The 26,338-nt window shown below is 39.3% G+C and overlaps 1 protein-coding gene across 2 annotated transcripts in view; it reads left to right on the top strand.

Moving 5' to 3' along the window:
• The first annotated feature begins 9,278 nt into the window (after nt 1–9,278).
• Nucleotides 9,279–26,338, top strand: part of LOC123645025 (serine/threonine-protein phosphatase 4 regulatory subunit 4-like) — a 43,933-nt gene continuing 26,873 nt past the window's right edge. For both annotated transcript variants that reach the window (XM_045561522.1, XM_045561528.1), the window contains exons 1-2: nt 9,279–9,543; nt 11,052–11,125. In XM_045561522.1, the coding sequence (XP_045417478.1) occupies nt 9,427–9,543; nt 11,052–11,125 (191 nt within the window). In that variant the 5' untranslated portion in view covers nt 9,279–9,426. The remainder of the gene's footprint in view (nt 9,544–11,051; nt 11,126–26,338) is intronic.

The following is a 26,338-nucleotide window of genomic DNA, read 5'->3' as shown; positions in this document are numbered from 1 at the left end:
CCATTGAACTGGTGTTCCAGTCAAGGGAAAGAAAAGAGAGAGAGAAAAAAATCTCTCACTGGTGCTTATTGTATTTTCTTTCCAGCATTGCTGTCGGCAAGGCCAACCCACCTCCTAGCCCGGTCACCAGGGCAACCATCACCCCCACCTTGACAGTCAAGTGAGAACGCAGCTTCTAGCACCCACATCCCGGCCTCGGGACCCAGCCCTGTAATCAGCCTCCCGCTGCCTCTGCAGACAGCAGCGACAGTCAGGCCACCAGCTCCCTGCTCTGTGTCCCCCTCACTCCCACGTTGTGCAGGCGCCCCCTCCCCAGGCTTACACACTGAGTTCGCTTCTCCCGCCCACCGCCTCCCAGGAGACAAATGTGCAATCTGCTCTCAGCGTGTATCGTCACCTCTGGAGGGAGGAATCTGCCCTCGAGTCGAGGCACCCCCCAACACACACGGCCCACACGTGAGAAAAACACACCCCCTCCCGGAGAAGGGGCGTGATGGAGCGGACGCCCTCTCCCCCTCCGGAGACAGCTGCGGGGGTGGCGGAGTTGACGGAGAGTTTGCGAAGTGACATAGGAAGCGAGGCGGAGGCGGCCGACTGGGAGGGCTGGGGGGAAGCTGTGCGCCCCCAGCGAACGGAGCAGCTCCCCGGCGGGGCTGCCCTGCCCGAGCAGGGCCCGGCAGCGGTCACGGACACCTGCAGTCCGGCCGGGCAGGTAATGAGCCTGGGCAACGTCCCTGCCAGAACAGTTTCATGAGGCCAGGCTGGGGACATGGGTCCTCTGTCAGGACTTTAAAAGGACTGATTCCACGGAGCCCACCCAAGTGCCTGCCGCTACTCTGCGCTCATCTGAGCCCCTTCCTCAAAGGCTGGAGCCCATCCGTGCTTCTGGCCAGCTCTCTCCAGGCCTCTGTTCCAGATGCTACAGCAGTTTCCCTCTCTCCTTTCCTCGTCCCACCTGTCTTGGACATAGCCTAGGCCATCTCAGATCCTCGGGGTCTCAACTGTCTCTAGGCTGAGCCAGAGACCAGGGATTGCTGCAGCCTGAGGCCAGCCCCTTCCAGCTCCCCGGCCATTTTCTGACCAGGTGCAGCCTTCCTCCTGCGGTGTTGGGCTTCAGCCCCAGAGGCTGCAGAAAGAGCCGGGTGAGACCACTAAAGTGCCAGGGAGTTGACTCCCTCAGGAGCCAATTCTGGCCAGTGGGAGGCAGAAAGCAGGAGGAAGCCTTACACCTCCTTCCCTGGGACAGCTCCCAGGCCTGCGGTTTCTGTACAGCCTGTCTGGAGGTGTCCTGTGTGGCTGAGCTCCCGGCCCTGCTGTGGGTGAGGAGGGCCGGCCTGGCAGCACTGTACTCCATCGCTTCCCATCCTCCCCAGCCTCTCTCCACCCTCCCACTCTGGCTGCCGCGGGATTGCTCCTCCCATCGAAGCATCAGCACTTAAGCTTTGCCTCACACTGTTTCCAGGGACCCCTAGCTAAGTCGGCACTCAGATTCAAATACAACAGAATTCTTGTCCTATATTATCTAGCCTAATTCCCTTATTTGACAGAGGGAGCTGAGGCCCAGAGAAGGTAAATGATTTTCCCAAGTTTACAGCTAGTTAGCAAAGAAGCTATGTCTATGCATTACTGTAACAGATGATGTACAAGCATCTACTATGTGCCAGGCATGATTCTAGGCACTGGGAATGCAATGGTGAATAAAATGGACAAAAATCCCTGCCTTTATGGAGCATAACATTTTAGTGGGAGATTGGAGGAGAAAAAGACCATAAACAATGTGAATACGTAAAGTACTGAGAACATTAGACTGATAATTGCTGGTAGTGGTGACGGTGGATGTTATGGGCTTAACTGTGTCTCCCTAAAATTTGTATGTTGAAAGTCTTATCCTCAGTACCTCAGAATGTGACTGTCTCTGGAGACAGACCCTTTAAAGAGGCAGTTAAGTTAAACCAGGCCCTAATCCAATATGACTATGTCCTTATAGGAAGAGAAAAATTTGGACACACGACCAGGGATGCCTGCACACAGAGAAAAGGCTATGTGAGGCCCCAGCAAGAAGGCTGTCACCTGCAAACCAAGGAACAGACCTCGTGGTAAACCAAACCTGCAGACACCTTGATCCTGGACTTTCAGCTTTCAGAACTGTAAGAAAAATTTCTGTTGTTTAGCCTCCCAGTGTGTGTTATTTTGTTGTGGCAGCCCTAGCAAACTAATACAGTGGGATTTTAATTTCATAAAAGGCATCCTGAGTTGGCCTTGCTGAGAATATGACATTTGAGTAAAACCCTAAAGGAGGTGATGGAGTGAGTTATTTGAAAATCCAGAGGAAGAGCATTCCAGGCAGAGGGAATAGTGGGCTCAATGGCTTGGACCCAGGTCATACCTTGAGTGTTGGAGGAACAGCAAGGAGGCCGGTGTGCATGAGGGAAGCAGAGTAGGTAAGGGGGAATGGGAGGACCTGGAATCAGAGAGATGAGGGTGTATGGAAGGATGTTCTCTGCATGAGATAGGGAGATCTAATGCTTAGGGTGGGAAGGAGGGATTTTGCCCCCAAGGGACATTTGGCATTGTCTGAAAACATTTTTCATCATCTCCACTGGCCTGAGGAGAGGTATGATAGTGGCATCTAGTGCGTAGAGGACAGGGATCCTGCTAGGATCAATGCACAGGAGCACTTCCCTTCCCCTCCCTAGCAAGTACCAGGCCTGCAGTGTTCATTGTACCAACGTTGAGAAACTCTAGTTTAGAGCACTTGGTGACTGTGTCTAGCTTTTGTGTTAACAGGTTCATTCTGGCTGCTTGGGGAACAACTTTAGAAGAGGAAGGGCAGAAGCAGAGGCACCCTTGATCCAGGTGAGAAATAATGGTGGCTCGGACCAGGGTGGTACAAGGTCTCCTGACATGCCAGTTCATTGCTCCCTGCTTCTTCCCTCTTTCTCTTCTGACTTTCTCAGTAAACATTAGCAGAGCCCTTACTGTGTGCTAACCATTGTTTCAGGTACTGAGCAGATTCCAACAGGTATGGCCTACAGGAACCTGATCTAGTTCACCCGAGATCCTACACTTGATCTTAGCCAAAAGGCCGAGAAGCTAGTTCACCCAAGATCCAAGCTAAAGAGAAGGGAGCCAACCAGGCTGTGGCTCATGCCTGTAATTACAGTGACTCAGAAGGCTGAGGTGGAAGGATCTCTTGAGTCCAAGAGTACAAGGCCAGCCTGGGCAGCCTGGAGAGACCCTGTCTCAAAACAACTAGCCAGGCATGGTGGCATGCACCTGTAGTTGCAGCTACTCTGGAGGCTGAGGTAGAAGGATTGCTTGAGCTTGGGAGTTAGAGGTTGCAGTGAGCTGTGATCTCATCACTGCACTCCAGCCTGGGTGACAGAGCAAGACCCCATCTCTTAAAACGAAACAAAAACAAAAACAAAAAAACTGAGAAGGGAGCTGCAGGGAACAGCTGCTGACTTGGGAGGCAGACTATGGTGATATGCTTGGGGCTGCAGATGGAGCTCTGGGGCAGTTGTCAGCAGTGGCCATCTACTCAGACATTAAAGAACACACAGAATGAAATAAACCTTCATTGTGTTAAGCCACTGAGATTTCATGCTTTCTGTTTCTGCATCATTGGCTACCTATTCTGCCTAATAAAAGACTGAAGGGCCACAGAATGACAACAGTGACCTGGTGGAAAGGATCGTAGCTTGGACAAGCATCATTATGATAGAGATGGAGAGATGTGAATAGATTCAAGAGAAGTTTCGGAGGTGACTGAGGATGGATTAGAGGTGGAAGGGGTGGCAGTCAGGGAGGCGGAGGCAGTAAGGATGACGTCTAGGTTTTTGGCTTGTACACCCAGATGGAGACATTTTTTGTTTTGTTTTGGTCATTTTAACCACATATGGATTTTATATATGTTATTGTTTTTGAACACTATGTGACTAGTATCATACTATAGATAATCTTTGGTAATTTGCATTTGTTGCTCAACATGTTTGGGAGGTTTAACCTTGTTCAATTATGTAGCTGTAGTTCATTTTCACTGTCAGCTTTCCATTGATTATAATACAATTGATGTATCTACCTCTTGATGAATGTTTGTTTCCAGGTTTTTGCTATTTCAATTTGTATTCCTATGAACTTTCTTATGCATATCTCTTTGTGCTAATGTGCAAGACTTTCCGTGGTGTTTTACCAGTTAATGCCAAATTATTTTCCAAAGCGGTTGCCAAAGTGGTTACAACAATTCACACTTCAACCAGCAACATGTAAGAGTTCCTCTTGCTTGACATCTGTAAAACATTTGATGTGGACCTTTAAATTTTTGCCTGTTTGGTGGATGTGTAAATTTGCCTTTCCCTTTTTATTAATGATGATTAGTTTACTTATTATTAATTAATGTTTTGTTAATTATTATTAATTGAAGTTGATATCCTTTTCATAGGTTTATTGATGATTCTTCTTCCGTAAAATGGCTGTTTATACATTTTGCTCATTTTTCTTTTTTTTTCTTATTTATGTATTTATTTTTTTATTGTAGATGGGTGCAAGGAATCATTTTTGTATATAGTTGTCTTATTACTGATTTTTTGGAGTTCTGGATTCTGGATAGTAATCTTTCTATGATTAATGGGTTATAAATATCCTTTCCTAGTCTATAGTTTGTTTTGTCATGGTTTTTGTGGTATCTTTCAATGAATACAAGTTCTTAATTTTAAAGTAGTTAGGTTTACGAACCTTTTATTTTATAGCTTGTTTTTTTAAAAATTTTTCCCTATTCAGTTATTCTTCTATATTTTCTTCCACAAGTTTGTGAAACTTGCCTTTAATATTTCAGTTTTCATTCACTTGAAACTGTTTTTTTGTATAAGATCTCAGGTAGAAATCAAATTTAAATATTTTTCTAATGTAGATAATTGCATTAGTTTCCTATTCCTGCTGTAACAAATTATCTTGAACCTAGTGGCATAAAACAACACAAAATTATTATTTTATAGTTCTGGAAGTTAGAAGTCTAAAATGGTGTTCACTGGGCTAAAATCAAGGTGTCAGTAGGGCTGCATTCCCTTCTGGAGATTCTTGGGGAGAATTTCCAAGTTTTGTTTTTCTGGTTTTTTTTTTTCTTTTCCAACTTCTGCAGGCTGCCAGCTGATGGTCCCTTCCATCTTGAAAGCCAGCAATGGCCAGTCAAGCCTTTCTTACATAGCATCACTCTGACACTTAACTGCTGCCTCCCTCTTTCATGTAATTACACTGAGCTTACTTGGACAATCCAGGATAATCTCCCCACCTCGAGATCCCTAAATTAGTCACATCAAAGTCTCTTTTGCTATGTAAGGTAATTTATCCACAGGTTCAGGGGATTAGGACATGGACATCTTTGGAAAAGCATTATTTGGCCTCTTACAATAATCAATCACTTCAGTGCTGTTTATTGAATCTTTTGCAAACCTGGGTTCAGAGGACACTGGTCTGGTGGCAACAGTAATAGCAAACATTTGTGCCGGGAATTTTTCTAAACAATGTATGCATATTATCTCATTTAATTCTGACAACAACATCTTGTGATAAGTGCTACTATTATTTCTATCTTAGAGATGAGTAAATTGAGGGACAGAGAAATTAAGTACCTTGTGGAAGGCAGGAAGTAGCAGAGTATGGATTCAAACCATGCTCTAATGTCGGCAGTTCGGCTTTAATGTCCATGTACTTAGCACCATGCTACTGTTAAATGGATAAATGAAGTGGATAAATTTAGCTTCCCTTAGATGTGTGTTTATGACTAAGTCATATAACTTCTCTGAGCCTCCATTTCATTATCTATAAAACTGGAATAGTGATATATCTTTTCTGCACTTCAGAGGGTTGCTGTAAGGGCACACTGAGACAGCAGGCATGAAAGCAGTTCAGATAAGGAAAATAGGGCTCCACGAGTCTTTCTGCCACATGTCACTGGCAGCGCCAGGAGTGGGACTCAGGTTTCTTGGCAGCGAGGCTGGGGTGGGCTACTTCCATCACAGTGGTAAATAGAGCAATTACAGATTCCAGTCCTCAAACTGAGCATTTTCCTTTCATCAACCTCCTGCCCTGGAACAGGCAACGTCAAAGCTATATCTGTGTATTCAATCAATTGTTCATTAACACATTCACTGCCACACTAGAAAAAAAAATTATTTCCTTGGGGCCAAGGTATTTTATTAAAGCAAAACGATCCTTTATAATTTGTTATTTTTTTATTGTTTTCTGTGTGTGAGTTATATGCAACACAATCCATGTTTTTAGAATTAAAATGTCAATATTATTTGTAAGAATAAGAACAGCAACAATTAAGATTTTGACGAACCAACTGCAGGGTTTTGCTTCACAATGTCCCAGGCCCAAAACTAGCCTGAGTTAACTATAACTCACATGGCAGTCAATGTGTTAAGAATGTCATCATTCTTACAGTATATTATATATATTATATGCAATATAATATATAATAATATGATCATATAATGGATTATATTGTTACAAAATCGAAATATGAGATAATACTTCTTACCTGGAACAGGGTAAAGTTGCAAGTAATATTTTGTATCAGTTACAAATCAAGGGGAAAAGGAGGAGAATTTCAGAAATTGACAGAGAAGGGAGGCTCAGGAAAATCACCTCCTCATGTCTTTGTCTCTTTTCCATCCTCATCTCATCATGGTTTTGTCCCTTTCCATTTCCCTTCTTGCTTTCTTACTAGACTAGGGATCAGAAAACCTAAATTTTAGCTGTGGGGGTCACCACTGACTATTTTCACTTTGAGCTTCAAAGGCAAAAGTGAAGAAAAAGAGCCAAGAGTGGGGAAATTCACTCTACCAGATCTTAGGATGTATAACTAAGCTATAGCAATAAAATCTGCACAGCATTGGCATAGGAACAGATCTAGATCAATAAAACAGCAACAGGAACCCAGAAACAGACATGTGTGTTTCTGGGAACTTGGCATATGATAGAGATGTCATCACACATCGGAAGGGAAAAGATGGATTGTTTGGTGTGTGCTGCTAGTAAAACTGGCTCACTAAGTAGGGATAATAATATCGTAGTCCTACTTAACACTGTATGCAAGGTGAACTCCAGATGGATTAAGACTTAACTGTCATAGGTAAAAGTAGAAGTCAAATAGGGGAAAATGTAGGAGAATATTTTGCAACTATGGGTGGGAAAATATTCTTAAACAAGACTCAAAAATCACACTCCACAAGGCTGTAGCATTTGTTTACATCAAAATTAAAGATTTTTCCTTCATTGTAGGATAGCAAAGACCGAGTTAACAGGATGCATGAAAGATTGGGACAAATATCTGTAATGTCCAAAACTGATGAAGGATTAATGTTATAATTCACAAGAAAATCCTTCAATTCATTCAAAATCCAGCAGAAAAATAGGCAAAGGATGTAAATAGGTAATTCACAGAAGGAAAAAAATCTCACGCCTGTAATCCTAGCACTCTGGGAGGCCGAGGAGGTGGGAGGATCGCTCAAGGTCAGGAGTTTAAGACCAGCCTGAGCAAGAGCGAGACCCCTGTCTCTACTAAAAAATAGAAAGAAATTAGCTGGACAACTAAAAATATATAGAAAAAATTCGTTTGGCATGGTGGCGCATGCCTGTAGTCCCAGCTACTCAGGAGGCTGAGGCAGAAGTATTGCTTGAGCTCATAAGTTTGAGGTTGCTATGAGCTAGGCTGATGCCAATGCACTCTACCCTGGGCAACAGAGTGAGACTCTGTCTCAAAAAAAAATCTCAATTGTATTTAAGTATATGGAAAAATGGTTACTACCACTAATCATCAAAGAAATACAAATGAAAATTACAATGTGATACTACTTTACTGATATCAGATTGATATAAATTAGGACATTAGAAAATATACAATATTAGTATATAAAATGGGGAAATGGGTATCTTCCTACTTTTATGTGCCATTGGTGAGAGTGTGAACTGGCAAAGCCATTCTGGAGAGCTACATGACAGAATGAAAGCAAGCACTGTAGACTTCGTGACCCAGCAGTTTTATTTCTTTCCTAAGGTCTGTAAGGGACACATCTAATACTCATGCCAGCATTGCCTACGGTGGTAGCAAGGAACTGCTGGCAACCTAACTGTCCACCATTTGAAGAATTAGTAAGTAAAACGTGTTAGACACAAATCAAATAACTATTAGTGGTCAGAATTCCTGAACTCCTGGTATATAGAGCCACCTGGATAGATCTCTAAGACATTAAGTAGAGGGAAAAACAAGAAACAGAATGAGTTCTTAGGACAATACCATTCATGTATATTAGAAATAGGTACATAAACCATGCCTCTTTCCAGGATATATACAGTACATGCACTGGGAAATACTTAAACATACAAAAGAGGGTGCATATGGCGGGTAGAGGAAAGGGGAGTGTGGAGAAGGAATGAGTGGAACATAAAAATTAAAGAGAGGGGCCTTGCTGACTCTGACGAGCTGAAGAGTATGAACAACATAACTGTTGTCCCGAAGGTCAAAAAAATCGCCCCAATCTCCCTTCTAGCGCTTCCCATTCTTAACAGAACCAAGAGCAAGCGACTCCACGTGGCTGTCCACAGCATGGCCTTCTTCATAAAGGACCTAGGCTCCTCTCTCTTCCATCCACCATGCCAGGCACTCGCTTCCTGAACCCCAATCTCTACCTTGACTTTACTTAAGATTCACTTTAAGTGTCTCTCCTTCAGGAGGCTTTTCTGAGCGCTGCCCTTCCCCAAATATTGGCTCCTCCAGGACTGTATTCCCACACACCCATCCCTCGGGGCTAGAGCTGTGCTAGGGTGACTCCGCGTCGTGTCCGCAGCCCGCCAGGTGGGGTGGCAGTCGTAGGGATAACTGGGAGGCTCTGCGAGTAGGGGAAGCCAGACTCCAGACCACCGCCCTCTCTTCCGCTTCCCCTCTCATTGGCTCTGCCTCTCCGCCCCCGGCCCCACCCCCGCCCCGCCCCCGCCCCTCCGCCCCCGCCCCTCCGCCTCCGCTAGCTGTGGGTGGAAGGCTCTGCGCACGCGCCGCGGGGTGGGGCGCTCTCGCTTGGGGGCGGGGCGAGGGGAGAGGAGGGCAGAGGAGCGGGCGCAGAGGGGCGATAGGGGCGCTGCGTCGTTGCGCGGCGGTTGCGTCCGGCCGCGTGCGCGCGGCTCCCGGGAGGGGGCGGGGCCGAGGCGGGCTCTGCCGCGGCTCCCCCGCCCCCGGCCCCGCCCCCGCCGCCCGCCCGTCCTGCCCCCTCAAAGGGCCGTGCTCCTCCTCCCGCGGACCGCCCGCTTCTCGCTGGGCTCCCGCGGGCGAGAGCGGGAGAAAGTCCTGCTGGTGGGCGGCCGCGGGGCTGCGCGCGTCAGGCATCGCGGGGCCTCTCCGGCCCGGGCAGCGAGGGCGCCCGGCGGTCCATGCATCCGCCGCCGCCAGCCGCTGCGATGGATTTCAGTCAGAACAGCCTGTTCGGCTACATGGAGGACCTGCAGGAGCTCACCATCATCGAGAGGCCGGTCCGCCGGAGCCTCAAGGTGCGCCCCGGGGAGAGAAATTGCCCACAGGGCGCCCGGCCCGCTGGCCGCGCTCAGCCGGGCGCCGACCCCCGCCCACTCCGCCACCGTCTCCTCCCCGTGGCGACCCGGGACCCTCTCAGAGTCGGACCGGCCCCTCCGTCCTCCTCCAGACCCCGGTCGCGGTGTCACCCAGAACCGGCTCCTCCCGGGGCCCCTTCTTCAGCTCAGCCCCAGTTCTCCCAGTCTGGATCCCCAACCCTGAAGGACTGTCCCTGACCCATTCCCTGACCCGTAGCCAGCCCCGCGGCCCCTGACCCTCCTGAGGCGTCCTAGCCGCCCCCCCCAACCCCAGGAACGGCCGAGCCCCTGTCATGGGGCAGCGCCAGCGACCTACCCCCTCAGGCAGCCGCGACCCCTCAGTTGCGGCCGCGTCCTCCCGCCCCCTGCAAGGGCTGCCCCTCGCAGTCACAGCCCGCTTCGCTCCGGTCCTCTCCTGGGTTCCGCCAGCCCTGGTCCCCTGATGGTGTCTGGGTTCTGGCCCCGGGCCCACCCCTCGCGCCACACAGTCCCCACTCCTCTCCCCACCTCTCCCTGGGACCACCCCAGGTCCCATCCTCACCCCCCAGCCCCCCATCAGATCGAGCTTGGGTCCCTCTGCCCCCGAGGCAGCCTGGCCTCCCTTCGCTTCCCAACCAGCACCCATTCTCAGATTCATCCTGGTCCCCGTCTTCAAAGCCCTGTCGACCCTTCGTTCTCATCCTAAGTCCCCGCACACCCTTTCCTCCCAGCCCCTCCAGGACTCTAGGTGGGACCCTGCTCCCCAGCCCCATTGAGGGAGTCAACCTTCAGCTTGTTCCCCCCCACCCCCACCCTCTCCCCCACCCCGCAGAGTCATCTTCCTTTCAGAGGCTCCAGCTCTCACCGCTGGCAAAGCTAGTTTACGAACCCCCCCTTTCCCTGGCCGTCCTCTTAACAGCTGCTTTAGCTCTTCTCTCTCCCACCTGCCGCAGTATCTCCAGTCTTTGATTCCCTTCCCTCCCCCACTCCAGATCTTGTCCTTTGCGTTCCCACTCGGTTGCAGCCTTCATCCATCCCCTTTGTAACATTTCTTGGGGTGGAAAATGCTGGGGAAATAACCTTGAGGTATTAAAGGTAAAAAGTGTGTGTGTGTGTATGTATATACATATATATACACACAACATACATATATAAATATTTATTTTATACATGCATATGAAATTGGTTTCAGCAAGGTTCTGAAGCCACGATGTGATTCTCAAGCTACAATCTATAATCTAGAAGAGTAAGAACAAAAACCAAAAAATACCCCCAAAACTCAACCACCCAATTGGAAATATCTGTGGTTGATGTAGCCTAGTATCCTCAGATCCTTGATTAGTTTTCATTGTTAATGCTTAAGGGTGAAACTTTTTCATTAGTCTATACTCGCAGAGGGTGGGGGTCGGGTGGGGCACATAAGACTGACTTGATGTTTGTGTGCATAATTTGTATTTTACATTTGACAGACACCAGAAGAAATAGAAAGATTGACAGTCGATGAAGGCCTCAGTGATATTGAAAGAGCTGTCTATCTGCTCAGGTATTTCCTAGTCTTTCTGTGACATTGCTCCCCTGCCCCCCGTGACAGCATGGATGCATGTTTTCTGATATGTTAGTTATGCTCACATTTACTTAACCATTTGAATGGAGTACTTTCACCTGCATAGCACTTAATTCTGTTATAAATTAGATTTGGGTGTGGACTTAAGAATTTAAGAACTGTAATCAAGTAAGATACCTAACTTATAGAATATTGTTTGGAGGAGGAGGAGCAGAACAACTAATGCTTTGAGTTGAACATCATCCTCTTTTTCTTTCCTGGCTTTGGTTTTTCTCACATAAGATTTAGTAAGTTTAGCATTTCTTGGGGCAGAAAATGCTGGGGAAACAACCTTAAGGTATTAAAGGTAAAAGGTGTGTGTGTATGTATATATGTATTAATAGTCACAGTATCCTGTGATTAATTTTAAGTTAATTGTAGAGGATCAACTTTATATGGTATTTACTACATAGAAAAAATCCACAAATATGATAGTTCAATTTGCTGTTTAGTATATCCTATTTATGTTACTTTTGTTACGTGAGCTTTATAAATTTGCCTGAGAGGTTTTTTAAATTTAATTGAGCCTGCTCTCATTTAAGTTTCAAACCATCTCACAGGCTCTACAGAATTGCTTAAGGCAAATGGTTATTGTAAATATTTACAAGATTTTTTTGAACTATTTAAAAAATTGATTGTAGATTTAACATCTTAAAAGTGAGTACAGTGAATATTAATGAACATATTGATGAAAATACTTTAGAAACAGAAAATTTCCTAAGGCATTTGTGTATATTTACTTTAAAATTTTTCCTTAACTTACACAACATTTTTTCCCCTTTGACAATTTAGTCTTCACTTCTGTTTTTGTTTTTTAGAATCAGATTTTGAAAACTTGTTTTATTTATTTACTTCCTAGGATATTTGTCATCCTTGTTTCCTTAGCTCAGTGCCAGTTTCAGGTACTGGCAAGTTTCTTGTTCTCTTTTCTTGTTTTCAGTCCTATGTTATTCACTGAATGATCCTATGAAAAAAATTTCCTCTCTAGGACTTCTATTTCCTTAATTATTCTTTAGCCTAATAGTGGAGTCTTGAATTTCTGTTCTTACTTTAGTCAGAGTACCAGCATGCTTACCATTTAGACCATTCCCTCTGATAATTCTATCATTTAAAAATGTTTCTGCATCTTAGACTTTATGTTGATGTTGTTTTTCCCCCTTTTGGTCATCTGTGGTTTGCTGTCATCGTTTCTACCTATTTATTTAAAAGAAAACTTTTATTTGTGTATGAATGAACAGTATATGTTTTTGGTGTTTACTTAGAGAATAATCCAACTTTTAACCCATTTTATTCCTTGATAATTAACATGTTTATTTTGGTAAACAATAGTTGTCAGCATTTGCCTTTTCCCACAGTTCTTTTGCTCGAAGTGGGTAAACAGTTGATAAACGTTTGGATAAATTTCTTTTAACATACAGCAGTTAATGATTTGAAATAAGCTCCTATTCTACTGAATTCTTTTCTTTAGTATAAACACTGGCTTAGAATTAGGAAATGGAGAATCTTGCTCTACTTACTTGTGATAGCAGACACCTTATTCTAGATATCAGTGATAAGTTTTCTTTTTTAGGAAAGCTTATTTGTTTTCCATTTGTTTTTATTGTTTGTTAGCAAACCAGGTTGTCTAAGTTGTCTTTATTTCTCAGACACAGAACATAAGTTTCACTTAGTTCTGGAACTTACAAAGCCCTTATAGAGACAGATGGGCCATCTCATTCTTAGGAGAGTTTTAAGAGAGATCCGACATCTCCTTTAGTTTCTTGTGGCTCACCTACCTTGAAGGAAGTTTGCAAGGTGACTCAAAAGGGGAACACTAGTTTGGTTGTGTATGGGTTCTCCAGCTGAATTCTTCTTTTGTATTCCTACCATCTCACCACCTCCTGGGGGAAAGTGGGATTTCACTTTAAACCAACTAATGAAGGGATTATGCCAAGATTGCCTGAAAGATTCTTTCTTCCCTGGGATTCAGGGGAGGGGGTAGGATTATCTCATAAACGCGTTCCAAATTTTGCCTCTGTTAAAGCCTCCTCATCTGCTCTCATGTATTGAGCCTTCTATTTTAAATGTAATTTATTCCTTTTTTTCACTCGTACTTTCTAGTGCTATAGAACTTAATACTGAGTCCCTTTTCCCCCCACTGTCAATGATATTCAGGTTTATTTTTGAGTGCCTTACCTTTTCCTCTGTATTGGATATTTAATATTCATATATACATATATATTTTGCTTTGCTTTTGTGTGTTAGATTTGTTTCTTTAGCTCTCTTATTTTATGTATTAAAACTATTTTGGAATATTATGTTAAATTGGAATTCAGAGTCAAATGTGTGTATCAGTAGGAAACTACTTTATATTAGTGAAGGTTCTGATGGCATTAAATTGAATCCAGTATCTAAATAAAGCATTATGTAGAGTCATCCAGTGAAAAACAAACTACACTGACAAGTCAGTTATAAATGTTATTTTCATTAAAGTTTAGAATATTACTATATTAAAAGATTTGACACAGATGAATTTGTGGTTTTGCATAAATATGATGCTGATATACCCATCTGTGGCATTTAGCACTGGAGCAAAACAACTTTCCTAATAGTCACAGCTTGTGTCTCAATCAAAATCATATCACAGCATCTTTTTCCTGTTCTTGCCCCTCTTTGTGATGTTGGCATATATTTTAGGAATGTACTTAAAACGTGAATAATATTACTATAAAAGAGTCCTAAGTATGTATACTGTGTTTTCCTTAAGTAAATCTTTTCTCTTATACCTCTAATTTTCTACCAGATAAAGTCCAGTCAAGCCTGTAATTTAGAATACTCCATAAGTGACTCCATTTTAGCTGTGCAATGTGATGTCCCACCAGTCCCTCATTTTTTATTAACAGCCTTACTGGGATAGAATTCATATTCCATGTAGTTCATCCATTTGTAGCATACTTTTCAGTAGGTTTTAGTATATTCACAGAATTATGCAACCATCACCACAGTCAATTTTAGAACATTTCTTCACCCCCAAAAGAAATCCTGTACTATTAGCAATTACTCCTCGCTTCCTAACCCTCTCAGCTTTTGGGAATCACTCATCTGCTTTCCAGCTCTATGGATTTGCCTATTCTGGACATGCCTATAAATGGAATCGTACAATATATAGCCATATATAGTGATTGGCTTCTTTCACTTAGCATAAAGTTTTCAAGGCTCATCCATGTTGTAGCATGTATCAGTATTTTATTCCTTTTTATTGCAGAATAGTGTTCCATTGTGGGGATATAACACATTTTGTTTATCCATTCATCAGTTGATGGACATTTTGAGTTGTTTCCACTTAATCCTTCACTTTTCGAAGCAGTTATGCTGGCTTCTTCACTGTTATTCAGACACATTGTGTTCATCCTTAACTCTGCTTTTCCCCATTCTGGAATAATACCCTTTTTTTTTTTTTTTTAGAGACATGAGTCTTGTGCTATTACCCAGGCTGGAGTGCAGTGGCATGATCATGGCTCACTGCAGCCTTGAACTCCTGGGCTCAAGCAATCTTCCCGCCTCAGCTTCCCAAATAGCTGGGACTACAGGCATGCACCACCATGCCCAGCTAATTTTGGAATACTCTTTCATTATACAGCTATCCAACATTTACCATCTCCAGGATCCAGCTGTAATCTTGCATCTTTCATAAGGCCTTCCATAACTGCTGAAACCACATGGAGCCCAGGCTTCTCTGAATTCCCAGATAACTTAGTGGCTGCATCCCTCAGTTGGCAATTCATTACTACTTGACATTCCCTAACTTATGTGTGTTTGTATATAATTTTTTTTTGTTCTTTCTTGTTCTTTGTTGTGATATAAATACATACTGCTTAACAGAATTTAGCATATTTAAGGTGATCAGAATGCAACTTCTAATATTTTTGCATAGCGGGTAATAGGATCAGATAGACTTGGGCTATATCCAGTTCTACAATTTATTATCTGTGTGACCATGGACAAGTTACTTATGGTTTTCAAGCCCTGGTTTTCTCATCTCTAAAATGGAAATATATTTCCTATTTCCCAGAGTGGTTATTTTTTTTTTCTTTTACTTTTTTAAAGGCTGGTCAAGTGAAGCAGTGGGACAGAGTGGTTATATTATGTGTGGAGCACTTGGCACATAATAGGTACCCTTTTAATGTTAATTTCCTTCTGTCTCCTTTCCCAGAGGTGGGATGTTGCTTACTTTTAAAGTCACTTGTGACTTTTAAAATATTTTGCACCTTGTGCTGTGAGTTTTAAAACATTTTGCACTTTGTCTTCCCCGGACAGTCAAATAAAGTGCACCTTTTTTTTTTTTTTTTTTTTCTTTTGGAGACGGGGTCTCACTATGTTGCCCAAGCTGGAATGCAGTGGCTATTCACAGGTGCAATTATGGTGCACTACAACCTTGGCTCAAGCAATCCTCCTGCCTCAGCTTCCTGAGTAGCTGGGATTACCACGGGCACTTGCCACTGTGCCTGGCCATAGAGTGCATCTTTAATCAGGAGCTTTTTCCCTTTTTCTTTCCCTTCCCATTTTGTTTTTTTTAAAGAGTAAGTGCTCCCCCTAGTGGTGTAACAGTGAGATTTCTGCAGCCAAATCAGTGGAAGTAAACAGAAGTGTGAACTGGGGCTATGGCTAATCACATACGAGAACTCTGGCATCTCTCATCTTGTGGTCAGGACTAGAATGGGGCTGCAGTGAGGCAGTAGGGAGAACTCCAGTGGGTAGCTTTGCTACCCAGCTGTCTTTTGATCGTTCTTTCAAAATACCTATCCTCTTTGCTATCCAAAAGTGAATAATTGTGTGAAAAACTCCTTTGTAGACCCTTATTTTTAAGACCTATTTCCTCACTTTTCTTTTACTTTCACTATTGATTTCTATTTTTGATGCCTTCTGCCTTTTAGTACTGGGCCTCCATGCAAAGGATAACTACTCTCCTGACTTCTAACACCATGGGTTGGTTTGCCTGATTTTGAACTTATTTTTATACAGTAGCAACCATAGTATGCACTTTTTTGCCTAGCTTCTTTTCTTACCATTTAAAAAGAGATTTATCCATATTGTTGCATGGAGCAGTAATTGTTCACTTTCATTGCTGTATAGTATTCCATTATATGAATATACCACAATTTATTCATTCTACTGCTGATGGACATTTGGCTTGTTTCCAGTTTTTGGCTTAAGAATAATACTGTTACAAACATTCATTTACGAGTTTCTTGGTAAATATCTGTATGCATTTGTTTTAGGTATCTTCATAGAAGTAGAATGATTAGTCATGGCATATGCCCATATCCAGCTTAAAAGATACTGCTAAACAGTTTTCCAAAGTGCTTTTACTAATTTATACTTCTGCCAGTAATGTATAAATGGTCCAAGCCTATATTTTTAAGAAAACAAAAGTGATAAACTTTTTAGCACATAATTTCTAGCATCTCAGTAATGAGCTATATAGTTAGTAGCCTTTAGATGTTTCTGTTTTTCTGTGCATGATTTACTTATATCACCTAACTTTTTTTCTTTCCATACAAGAAGGGAGTTACAGGTTTTTACGATAAATGTTTATAGGGCTAGAGTATTGGTTAGAAGACTCTTGTATATGAGGCTGTCTTTTAGGAGATGAGGTATTTTGTGTATTATTTTTTCTTTAAAAAAGAGAAACAAAGTGGATGTTTTGGGAGGATCACCCCCAGTCCCTGTACTTCTAATGATTCCAGGAGGTCCCAATTTTTAAAAATTGCCCAGGTTGTCATCCTCTGTGAAGATAATGTACAAATGACTTGCCTTTCCACATAGAAATTCTGCAATCTTCATTTTCATTTTTTTTTAGGACAGAGGGATCACTGTTTAATGTATTAAGAGTAGTATATAATGGATTCCAGCTGTATAGCTTCCATTATTGCTAAGGCCAAATTACTTAAGTCATTGGCAAACCCTGAATTCTCTGTTTTGGAAAAGTACTAGGTCTCTGACTATAAGGGGTTTGAAGATTATTTCCCATCTCCATTTCTTTATCATTTGTAATGAGAACAACCATGGGAGGCATCTGTTTCTTTTTTCCTACTTACTGAAGCTTCAGAAGGCTCTCTCTGTGATATCAGTAGAAAGCAGAAAATGCTCTCATGGGATCTGTAGGAAAAGCTTAAAAATAAAAAGTAAACTATTTTCATCAACATATAAGTGACCCATATAGTGTCATTGAAAAGACCTGGAACTTAATAACATGCAGTTATGAGAAAGTTGAGCAAAGTTTTCATCTTGTTTACTTAAAATACTTATAAATTTCTATGATAAAATAATATTTCATAATATAAAATAATAAAATATATTAAAGTGAATCTATAAAATATAAGAAAATATATCAATACAGTAATATTAAAATGAATGATTTTACACATTTGAATGGGTTAAGTTATGTAACTACAATGCGATCATAATATAATGTATGTGTATATATTATACATTTATGTATATTGTATATATATTTGTTTTCATGAACAATTAACCCATATCAACACTCTTGGGAAGTAGCTAAGTGAGACATAGGAAGATTGGGTTTTGTCCTGAATCATACCTAATTAGTTCCCTATAAAAAGTGAGAATTCTGTTGTTTGGCTTCCAGTCTTGTTAAGTTGAACTGCACAGTGGTTTCTTAGTATTTGCATTAAGAATTAAAGTGCTGACTATACCAAGTGGTAAAATTTATATAGCTTTCTTAAAATTAGGGTTACATGCAGAGAATTAAACCATGGAATAAAGTCCAATGATCTTTTAAATCTGTACAACTTTCAACTTGGATATTTTGGTTATTTTACGTATCTTTCATTGATCATGTTGGCCATCGAATGTAGGAAACAGAGAACGTGTTCAGACTTAGTTCTTCATAGTCACCACTTTTGGCTTATACTGGTATATGGTGATCATGTTAGAAATAATTGCAAAATCTATTATATCCTTGTGTATGGATGTGCTTTATAATTTAATTTTCCTTCCAATCAGATGTTAATAATAGTATTAATAGTTGCTTTATAATAAATCATATGAATTCGGGTTAAAACATACAAAATATTTATTAAGTACTTATTTGCTAGGCATCTCCTGGGGAATTAATGGCATTGTACCAGCAGATACTTGAAAGATTCAAGAAAGTTGTTGTTTAAGGAAACAAATGCATTTTTCTTAAATTTCAATGTATTCATAATAGAGGTCATCCCAATTAGCAAGTATGTTGGGCATTGAGAATCAGTATGTTGTGTTGGAAATACTCTACATTAAGACAGATCCAGATTTATTCATTGAGGCTGAGTCTTGCTCATTTTCTTACTGAGAGACTATGGGTAAGTTGCTTATCTTTTCTGAGCCGGAGTCTAAAATTTTCTCTCCAGATTAGTTTTCTAGATTGGGCCACCAAAACCCTTCACCCCTCCCCCCCATTTTTGGAAAATAACTGTATTGAGGTATAATTTAAATAAAATAAGTATATAGTTCGAGTTTTGACAAATGAACATGTCTATATAACCAGCACGAAATAGGGAACATTTTTGTCACTCCCAAAAAGTCACTGGTGTCCTTTTGCAATTAACTCCCCACCCTGACCCTAGGGAACTGTTGATCTTTTTGTCACTATAGAATAATTTTGCCTGTTATGGAACGTAGACATATGTTTTTATATCTCTTGGATAAATGGCTAAGAATTCTCGGTCATATGGTACATATATTTTTTAAATTTTTTTCAGCTTTTATTGAGGTATAATTGACATCCAACAATTGCACATATGTAAGCTATGCAACTTGATGAGTTTGACTTACATATACACCTGTAAAACCATCATCACAATTCAGATAATGAACATATTCATCACCCTTAAAAATTACTTTGTGTTCCCTTGTCATCCCTCTCTCCCTCCCCTGAATCCCTCCCATTTCAGGCAATCACTGATCTGCTTTCTGTTAGTATAGATTAGTTTGTACTTTCTAGAATTTTATAGAAATGGTTCATACAGTGTCTACTCTTTTATCTGGCTTCTTTCATTCAACATAATTATTTTGAAGTTCATCTGTGGTGTTGCATTTATCAATAGTGTACTGTTTTATTATAGATAATCATTCCATTTTATGGTTATAACACATTTTGTTTATCCATTCATCAGTTGATGGACATTTGGGTAAATTCCATTTTTTTGCTATTACAAACTTAGTGTCTAGAAACATTCATTTACAAATCTTTATGTGAATATGTGCTTTCCTTCCTCTCTGGTAAACATTTAGGAGTGGAAAGGCTGGGTCATGTAGTAGGTGTATGTTTACTTCTTTAAGAAACTGCTAAACTGTTTCTAAAGTGATTGTAACATTTTACATTTCTGCCAGCAGTATATGAGGTATATGAGAGTTTGAGTTGCTCCGTATACTCAAGAACACTTGGTATGATCAGTCTTTTTAATTTTAATCCATTCTAGTGGTGTGTAGTGATATTTTATTGTGTTTATAACTTGTTTTATTGATTATAGAGTATTGAAGTCTCCACCTATAATTGTGGATTTGTCTATTCCTCCTTTCAAATCATTTTTTACTAGTACATAAAATACCTCAAGAATTATAGTATTTTGAAACTCTGTACTTAAGTGTGTATACAGTTAGGATTGTTGTTTTCTTGGTGAATTGACCCTTTATCATTATATAATGTTTATCCCTTGAAATATTCTTTTTTTGAAACCTACTTTATCTAACATTAGTGTGGTCACTCCAGCTTTCTTTTGGTTAGTGTTTACACAGTATAACTTTTTCTGTCCTTTTACTTTTTTTTAAATACAATTTTTATTTTGGAATAATTTTAGATTTTCAGAAAAGTTGCCAAGATAGTACAGAAAATTCCTGTGTATCTTTCACCAGTTTCCCCTAAAGCTAACATCTTACATAACCATGGTACATTTGTCAAAACTAGGAAATTAACATTGATAATATCACTATAAACTAAACTGCAGACTTTATTTGGATTTCATCAGTTTTTTCACTAAAATCCTTATATTTCTGTTTCAGGATCTAATCCAGGATACCATGTTGTATTTAGTTGTCATGCTTCCTTAGTCTTCTCTTGGCTGTGACACTTTCTTAATCTTTCCTTGGTTTTCATGATCTTGATAGGTATTTCGTAGAATGTCCCTCAACTTGGGTTTGTCTGATGTTTTTCTTTTTACTAAATTGGGGTTATGGGCTTTTGGGAAAAGTACTATAGAAGTGAAGTGCCTTTCTTATCCCATCATATGAGGAGGTGCATGCTAAAAACATGATTCATCTCCTGTAGTGCTAATCTTGATCTAAGGTAGTATCTACGAGGTTTCTCCATTATAGAAGTGATGAGAGAGGACTTCCCAGCCTTTCCTGATCTTCAGTCTCTCACCATTAAGTATGCTGTGGCTGTAGATTTTTATAGATACCATTAAGTTTTCTCTATTTCTAATTTGCTGATAATTTTTATTATGAAAGAATTTTGAATCTTGTTGAATATTTTTCTGAATCTATTGATATTATATGATATATAGCTTTTCTTATTTAGTCTTTTAATATAATGAATTATACAGATCAATTTTTGAATGATGGACTAACCTTGCATTCTTGGAGTGAATCCTAGTTAGTCATGATGTATTAGTCTTTTTATATGTTTCTGGACTCTATTTGCTAATATTTTGTTGAGGATTTTTTTCAGCTATGTTAATGAGAGATTTTGGTCTATAGTTTTCTTGTTATGTCTTTGTCTACTTCTGATTTTTGGGTAATGCTCATAAAATGACTTGAAAAGTAGTTTCATATGTTCTGGAAGAGGTTGTATAGAAATGGTATTATTCCTTCCTTAAATGTGAGGTAGAATTCATCAATTAAACCTCTGGGGCTGGAATGTTCTTTTTTGGAAGGTTTTTAATGAAAAATTCATTTTCTTTAATAAATGTAGGGCTATTAAGGCTATTTCTTCTTGGTTGGGTTTTGGTAGTTTGTCTTTCAAGTACTTACTGTATTTCATCTAAGTTATCAAATTTATGGGCATTGACTTATGCTACACTAGTATTCTTATATTATTCTTAAATGTTTGTGCGATCAGTAGTGATGTCTTCTTTTTGGTTCCTTATATTAGAAAATTGTGTCTTCTCAAATTTTTTCTTGGTAAGCATAGCCAGAGGCTTTTCAGTTTTATTGATCTTTCAAAAAATCAGCTTTTGATTTTATTAATTTTCTGTAATGATTTTCTATTTTCAGTTTCATTGATTTTTGTTCTAGTCTGTATTATTTCCTTCCTCTTACTCAATTTGCATTTAGTTTTCTTTCTCTAGTTTCTTAAGGTGGAAGCTTAGAGTACTGATTTTAGTTCTTTCTTCTAGTCTGATATATTCATTGAATGCTATAAATTTGCTCTCATACTGCTTTAGCTGTATCCCACAAATTTTGATATGTTGTATCTTCGTTTTCATTTAGTTGAAATTTTTTTTTTATTTCCCTTGAGACTTCTTTGACTCATGGGTCATTTAGACGTGTGTTTAATTTCCAAATATATGAGGACTTTCTAGATATCTTTTTGTTGTTGATTTTTAGTTTAGTTCCATTAAGGTCTGAGAATGTACTTTGATTTCTGTGACCTACTCCTTCATTACAGCTCTGATTTCATTTCCTGCTGTTCCCTTATTATGGTATATACTCCAGCCATCCTTGCTATTCCTTAAATACACCAAGTTCACACTTACCTCATGGCGTTTGCACTTGATGTTCTCTCTGCTTTTAATATTTTTCCCTCAGATATCTGTATTGCCAGCTTCATCATTTCCTTCATATCTTTACTCAAATGTGGGTTGCCTGGTTATCTCAGGTAATGACACCAGCATCTACTTACTGTCACAGATTAAAAACCTGAGAGTATCTGAAATTTTTCCTGTTCCTCATCTCTGATATTTAAGCATATTAAGTCTTTCTTTTACAAAATAGGAACATTTGCAAGATATCTGTAGTTTTTTTGATATACACATTAAAAAATAAACATTTAGTCAAGCATTTAATCCAATACTTGATAAGCAAAAAGCTGCTGGTGGTGGTGGGAGATCAAAATTCTGGTGTTTTTACTTTGGAAAACATTTATTTCTTCTTTTGGTATACTAGTGGATAAATAGATGTAGCTTCCTTTCTTTTTCTCCAGGAAAATTATTTCTTAACGTTCCAAGACAGTGTAGATTTTATTGGTTTATCTCTTGTAATTATATTTCCTTAGACATTTGTATACTTGAAATTTGCTGAGAGTATATCTTTAGTCTCACCACAAAAAAAGTAAGTATGTGAGGTGATGGATATGTTAATTAGCTTGGTTATAGTAATCATTTCACAATGTATATGTGTATCAAAACATCATGATCACTTTGTACCCCATAAATATATACAATTATAATTTGTCAATTTATAATATAAATGGCAAAAAAATCTCCCACCATGTTCTGCATTTTGAATATATACAAATTTTATTTGTCAATTATACCTCAATAAAGCTGAAAAAAATTTTTTTCTTTTAGGATAACTAGAAGACTGGTAATTCATATATTGCTGAAAGGAATGATAATGTTTGAAGCAATTACTAATAAGAGACATCAGGAAAAAATTGACTTTTTTTTTCTCTTAAAGAAGAAAATATAAAAAAATTAAGAAAATATATATGTATGAAATTAATTTAAATGAATAGTTTATTTAGGAACCCATAAGAGATCTTATAGGACCAGTAGTTTTTTTAAAAATCAGATTCTTGCCTTGTGGAGATGATGCTTTGACCTTGACAATAACTAGCTGGTTGACTTTGAACAAGTTCCATGATCTCTATAAATGTTTCTTCATTGTCACAATATGAAGGAGATGAATTTCTAAGGCCCTCTTTAGCTCCAGCATTCCATTATATTCTATTTTATCCTGTCTTTATTATTAGAGAAAAGGAATTGTTATTTCACACAGATTTTACACATTGATTTTTTTGATTGATTGATGGGCTTTTAAATATTATAATTGATTTGTATTACATTTCTTCTGATTATGTGCCATTTATAGTAATAATCAGTCAGATTAGCAGACAGGCACCACAATATATTATTTGGGACTCTCTTTCTGGGTCATATTATCCATTCTAGATTTTAGTCATAGTCTCCATGACGTGATTTCCAAAATCTGTGGCTGTAGCCTTGGCCTTTTCTCTTGAACTTTGGATCAGGTCTGCTTGTTGGCTGCTTCCACCAGGATGTCTCCACCAGAGTATCTTGCTGGCTTTTCAAACTCGGTGTTCCTAAAACAGAATTCATCACTTTTTATCTAAATATGCCTCTACTTGTTATTGGAGCCTGATCATCTTTTTAAATCACACTGGAGGGAAACCTGGGAGTAATTTTATACAATTTTATACTGTTTTTTTTTTCTTCTCAGTACTCCAAGTACTCAGTCTTTGTTGTCTAATAAATTCTATGCTAGACATAAAGCATTACTAGGTTGTGTTGGAGAATCCAGAACCATGCCTGCTACCCAGCAGTTCCTGAGTAAATACTTCCTGAACGATTGAACATACTAGCCCAGCTGTCTTCTCTAGGTTAAGTAAGTGGGTCCCTTCCCCTTCCTGTGATAGCATTTATCACCTCTTCTTCCTGTAGGTACCAAGGGTTTGGTCTGCTTTTATCTCTTTTTTATAGCTGTTGGTTACTATTCTATTTTCCCTCCTGAGTTTTTCTCTTACTGGGTTGACAGTATGTTTTCTTAGCTAGCCCCTTTCCCTTGCTATGTCCTAACATAGCTATATATTTAAAAAAATATTTTTAGAGGATTTTTACTGCTGTTTGTTAATGGGAAAATAGAAAGGCTAGTTAAAAAAATAACAGGGAGGAGCTTACAATGTTTCCAGAAATCTTCCAAATTTATGTAGTTATTTCTGAACTTATATTTTGCATTCAGTATTCCTGCTATAGCTCATATATTTAGGACAGACTTTGGTAATCTTCCCTTTTATTCTTTGCAAAATACTTTAGAGCAGTGATTTTCAGCTGTTTTTGTTTTTGTTTTTTACCATGACCTTACCATGTAAGGAATACATTTTAAATTGAGACCCACATATACACATGCATGTTGGTATGCACATGTATCAATGTATGAAACTGAAATTAAAATTTCACAATAATTATCCTCCCTTATATATACAGTAAAAACATACCAAAACTAACATCAAATGTAGTCTTGTTTATAGTGAACTACAAGGTAGAAAAAAATCCAAAATAAACAGTACAAAAAAACCAAGGATTTATTAATGCCACAGGTATGCTTGGATCTTGGTAAGCTGATTCTACTCCAGGGCAATTGAGGATCATATTCATCATGTTATACTGTTGTAAAATTTGCTCTGGAATGTGAGGGAGAAAGAGAAGGTTGAAATCATTCCAAGATGTGTGCCTAAGGAGTCAGAGGGCTGTTTATACCTCTGTGGGTATAAAGAGAGAGAGTGAAAATGAGCTCAATTTTGTTTTTCAGGCAAATTTTGGACCATTCATTCATTGATTCATTGATTTTTAGTTGATACATAATAATTGTACATATTTACAGGATACAGAGTGATATTTCTGTATATACAATGTATAATGATTAAATTAGGGTGGTAATTAGCATATCCATCACCTTGAACATTTATCATTTCTTTGTGTGGTGAACATTCAAAATCCCCTCTTCTAGCTTTTTGGAAGTAATACACTAAATTGTTGTTAATCATATTCACCCTTCAGTGCTACAGAACACTAGAACTTATTCCTATCTAGCTGTATCAATTTTTGAGATATAAAGTTGAAGAGCCATTCAAAAGGCATTGCTCTCTGTAAAACTAGTGGTACGTGCTCACGATGAGCATGAAACTTCTGCATACTATGTTGACATGGTATTGATTGTAAAAGACACATAGTGGATGTTATCAGTAAAGAATTTATTGTAACATGAATATTATTAAATAAATTATGTGCACGACTCTTGCAAAACTGTCAGTTTAGAGACCTTTTTAGGCTGACAGTTAATCCAGTTCTTATAATGGGACTATGATCTGAGGTGATGTGATGGCTATAGGTTATGGACTTAGAAAGCGTAGGTTGGAATCCTGGCTCTGATCTTGACTAGTTGGATTACTTTGGGTGAGTCACATTTTTTTTTTCCTGGGCCTCAGTTTCCTCAACTGTAAAGTAAGGGTAGAAATATATTGCTCCTGTATTGTGAAGATTAATGTGATAATGTATGTAAAGTGCCTTGTCTAGCACATAGTAGGCCCTTAAATGTTACTTTTTCTTTTACCTTTCCTTTGGTCTTATTAAAAAGATAACTTATCCCTCTCTATGATCCTACATGTGATGACTATAATCAGGTTTGAATAGTTCTCTAACCATATAGTTAATATAATCATTAATACAATGAATATTAATATATTCTTAATATAATAATAAGATAATTAAGGCAATGTTTTGAAGATTTAACATTATTAAGGATTGGATTTCATAGCACTAACATATGGAAATGAGCCATATTTGAAAAATTACTGATGTTATTATGGATTGGTATTTAGTATCTTCTGCTCTAGATTCTTGAGTCCGTCAATCAGTCCTCTTTTTAAAGAAGGTTTTATCTTTCTTAGAAGGTTAATTTTCTAAGGTAATTATTTAACTTACTTTTTTCTATTCATTAAAACAAACTTTAATAATTTGAGTACATAAATAAATATCAGCTATGCAAAGTTTAATTTTCATTGTGAACTCAAAGCAAGGCCTGTGTGGCATCTGCTTTATTGTTATAAATTCAAGAAGTGTCAACAGTTATATATCATATTTTGGATTTCAAGTGAGAGCTGCAAGGAGTAGGATCACTGGCTCTTTATAAATATCAGTCATTTAATACCCTACACATAGCTGAACAGTAGCCAAGCTGGAGTTCTCAGATACAGTAGTGACTGACAATGTCATGTCATCATTTTTGGATGCCATCTGTTCCTTCTCCTCTGCCTTTTCCAATTGGTTTAGGACTAAATAAACTATGAGGGTACCCAGGCTAGGAAAAGAGATAGGACTTTTTGCTATATAGTCAAAATATATCTCATTAGATTTTAAGTTCTTAGATGGT

The sequence above is a fragment of the Lemur catta genome, chromosome 1 (genome assembly GCF_020740605.2).
Source record: "Lemur catta isolate mLemCat1 chromosome 1, mLemCat1.pri, whole genome shotgun sequence".
NCBI classification, from domain to species: Eukaryota; Metazoa; Chordata; class Mammalia; order Primates; family Lemuridae; genus Lemur; species Lemur catta.
The sequence above is the reverse complement of the archived record's forward strand: the minus strand, read 5'-3'. Positions and strand labels throughout refer to the sequence as shown.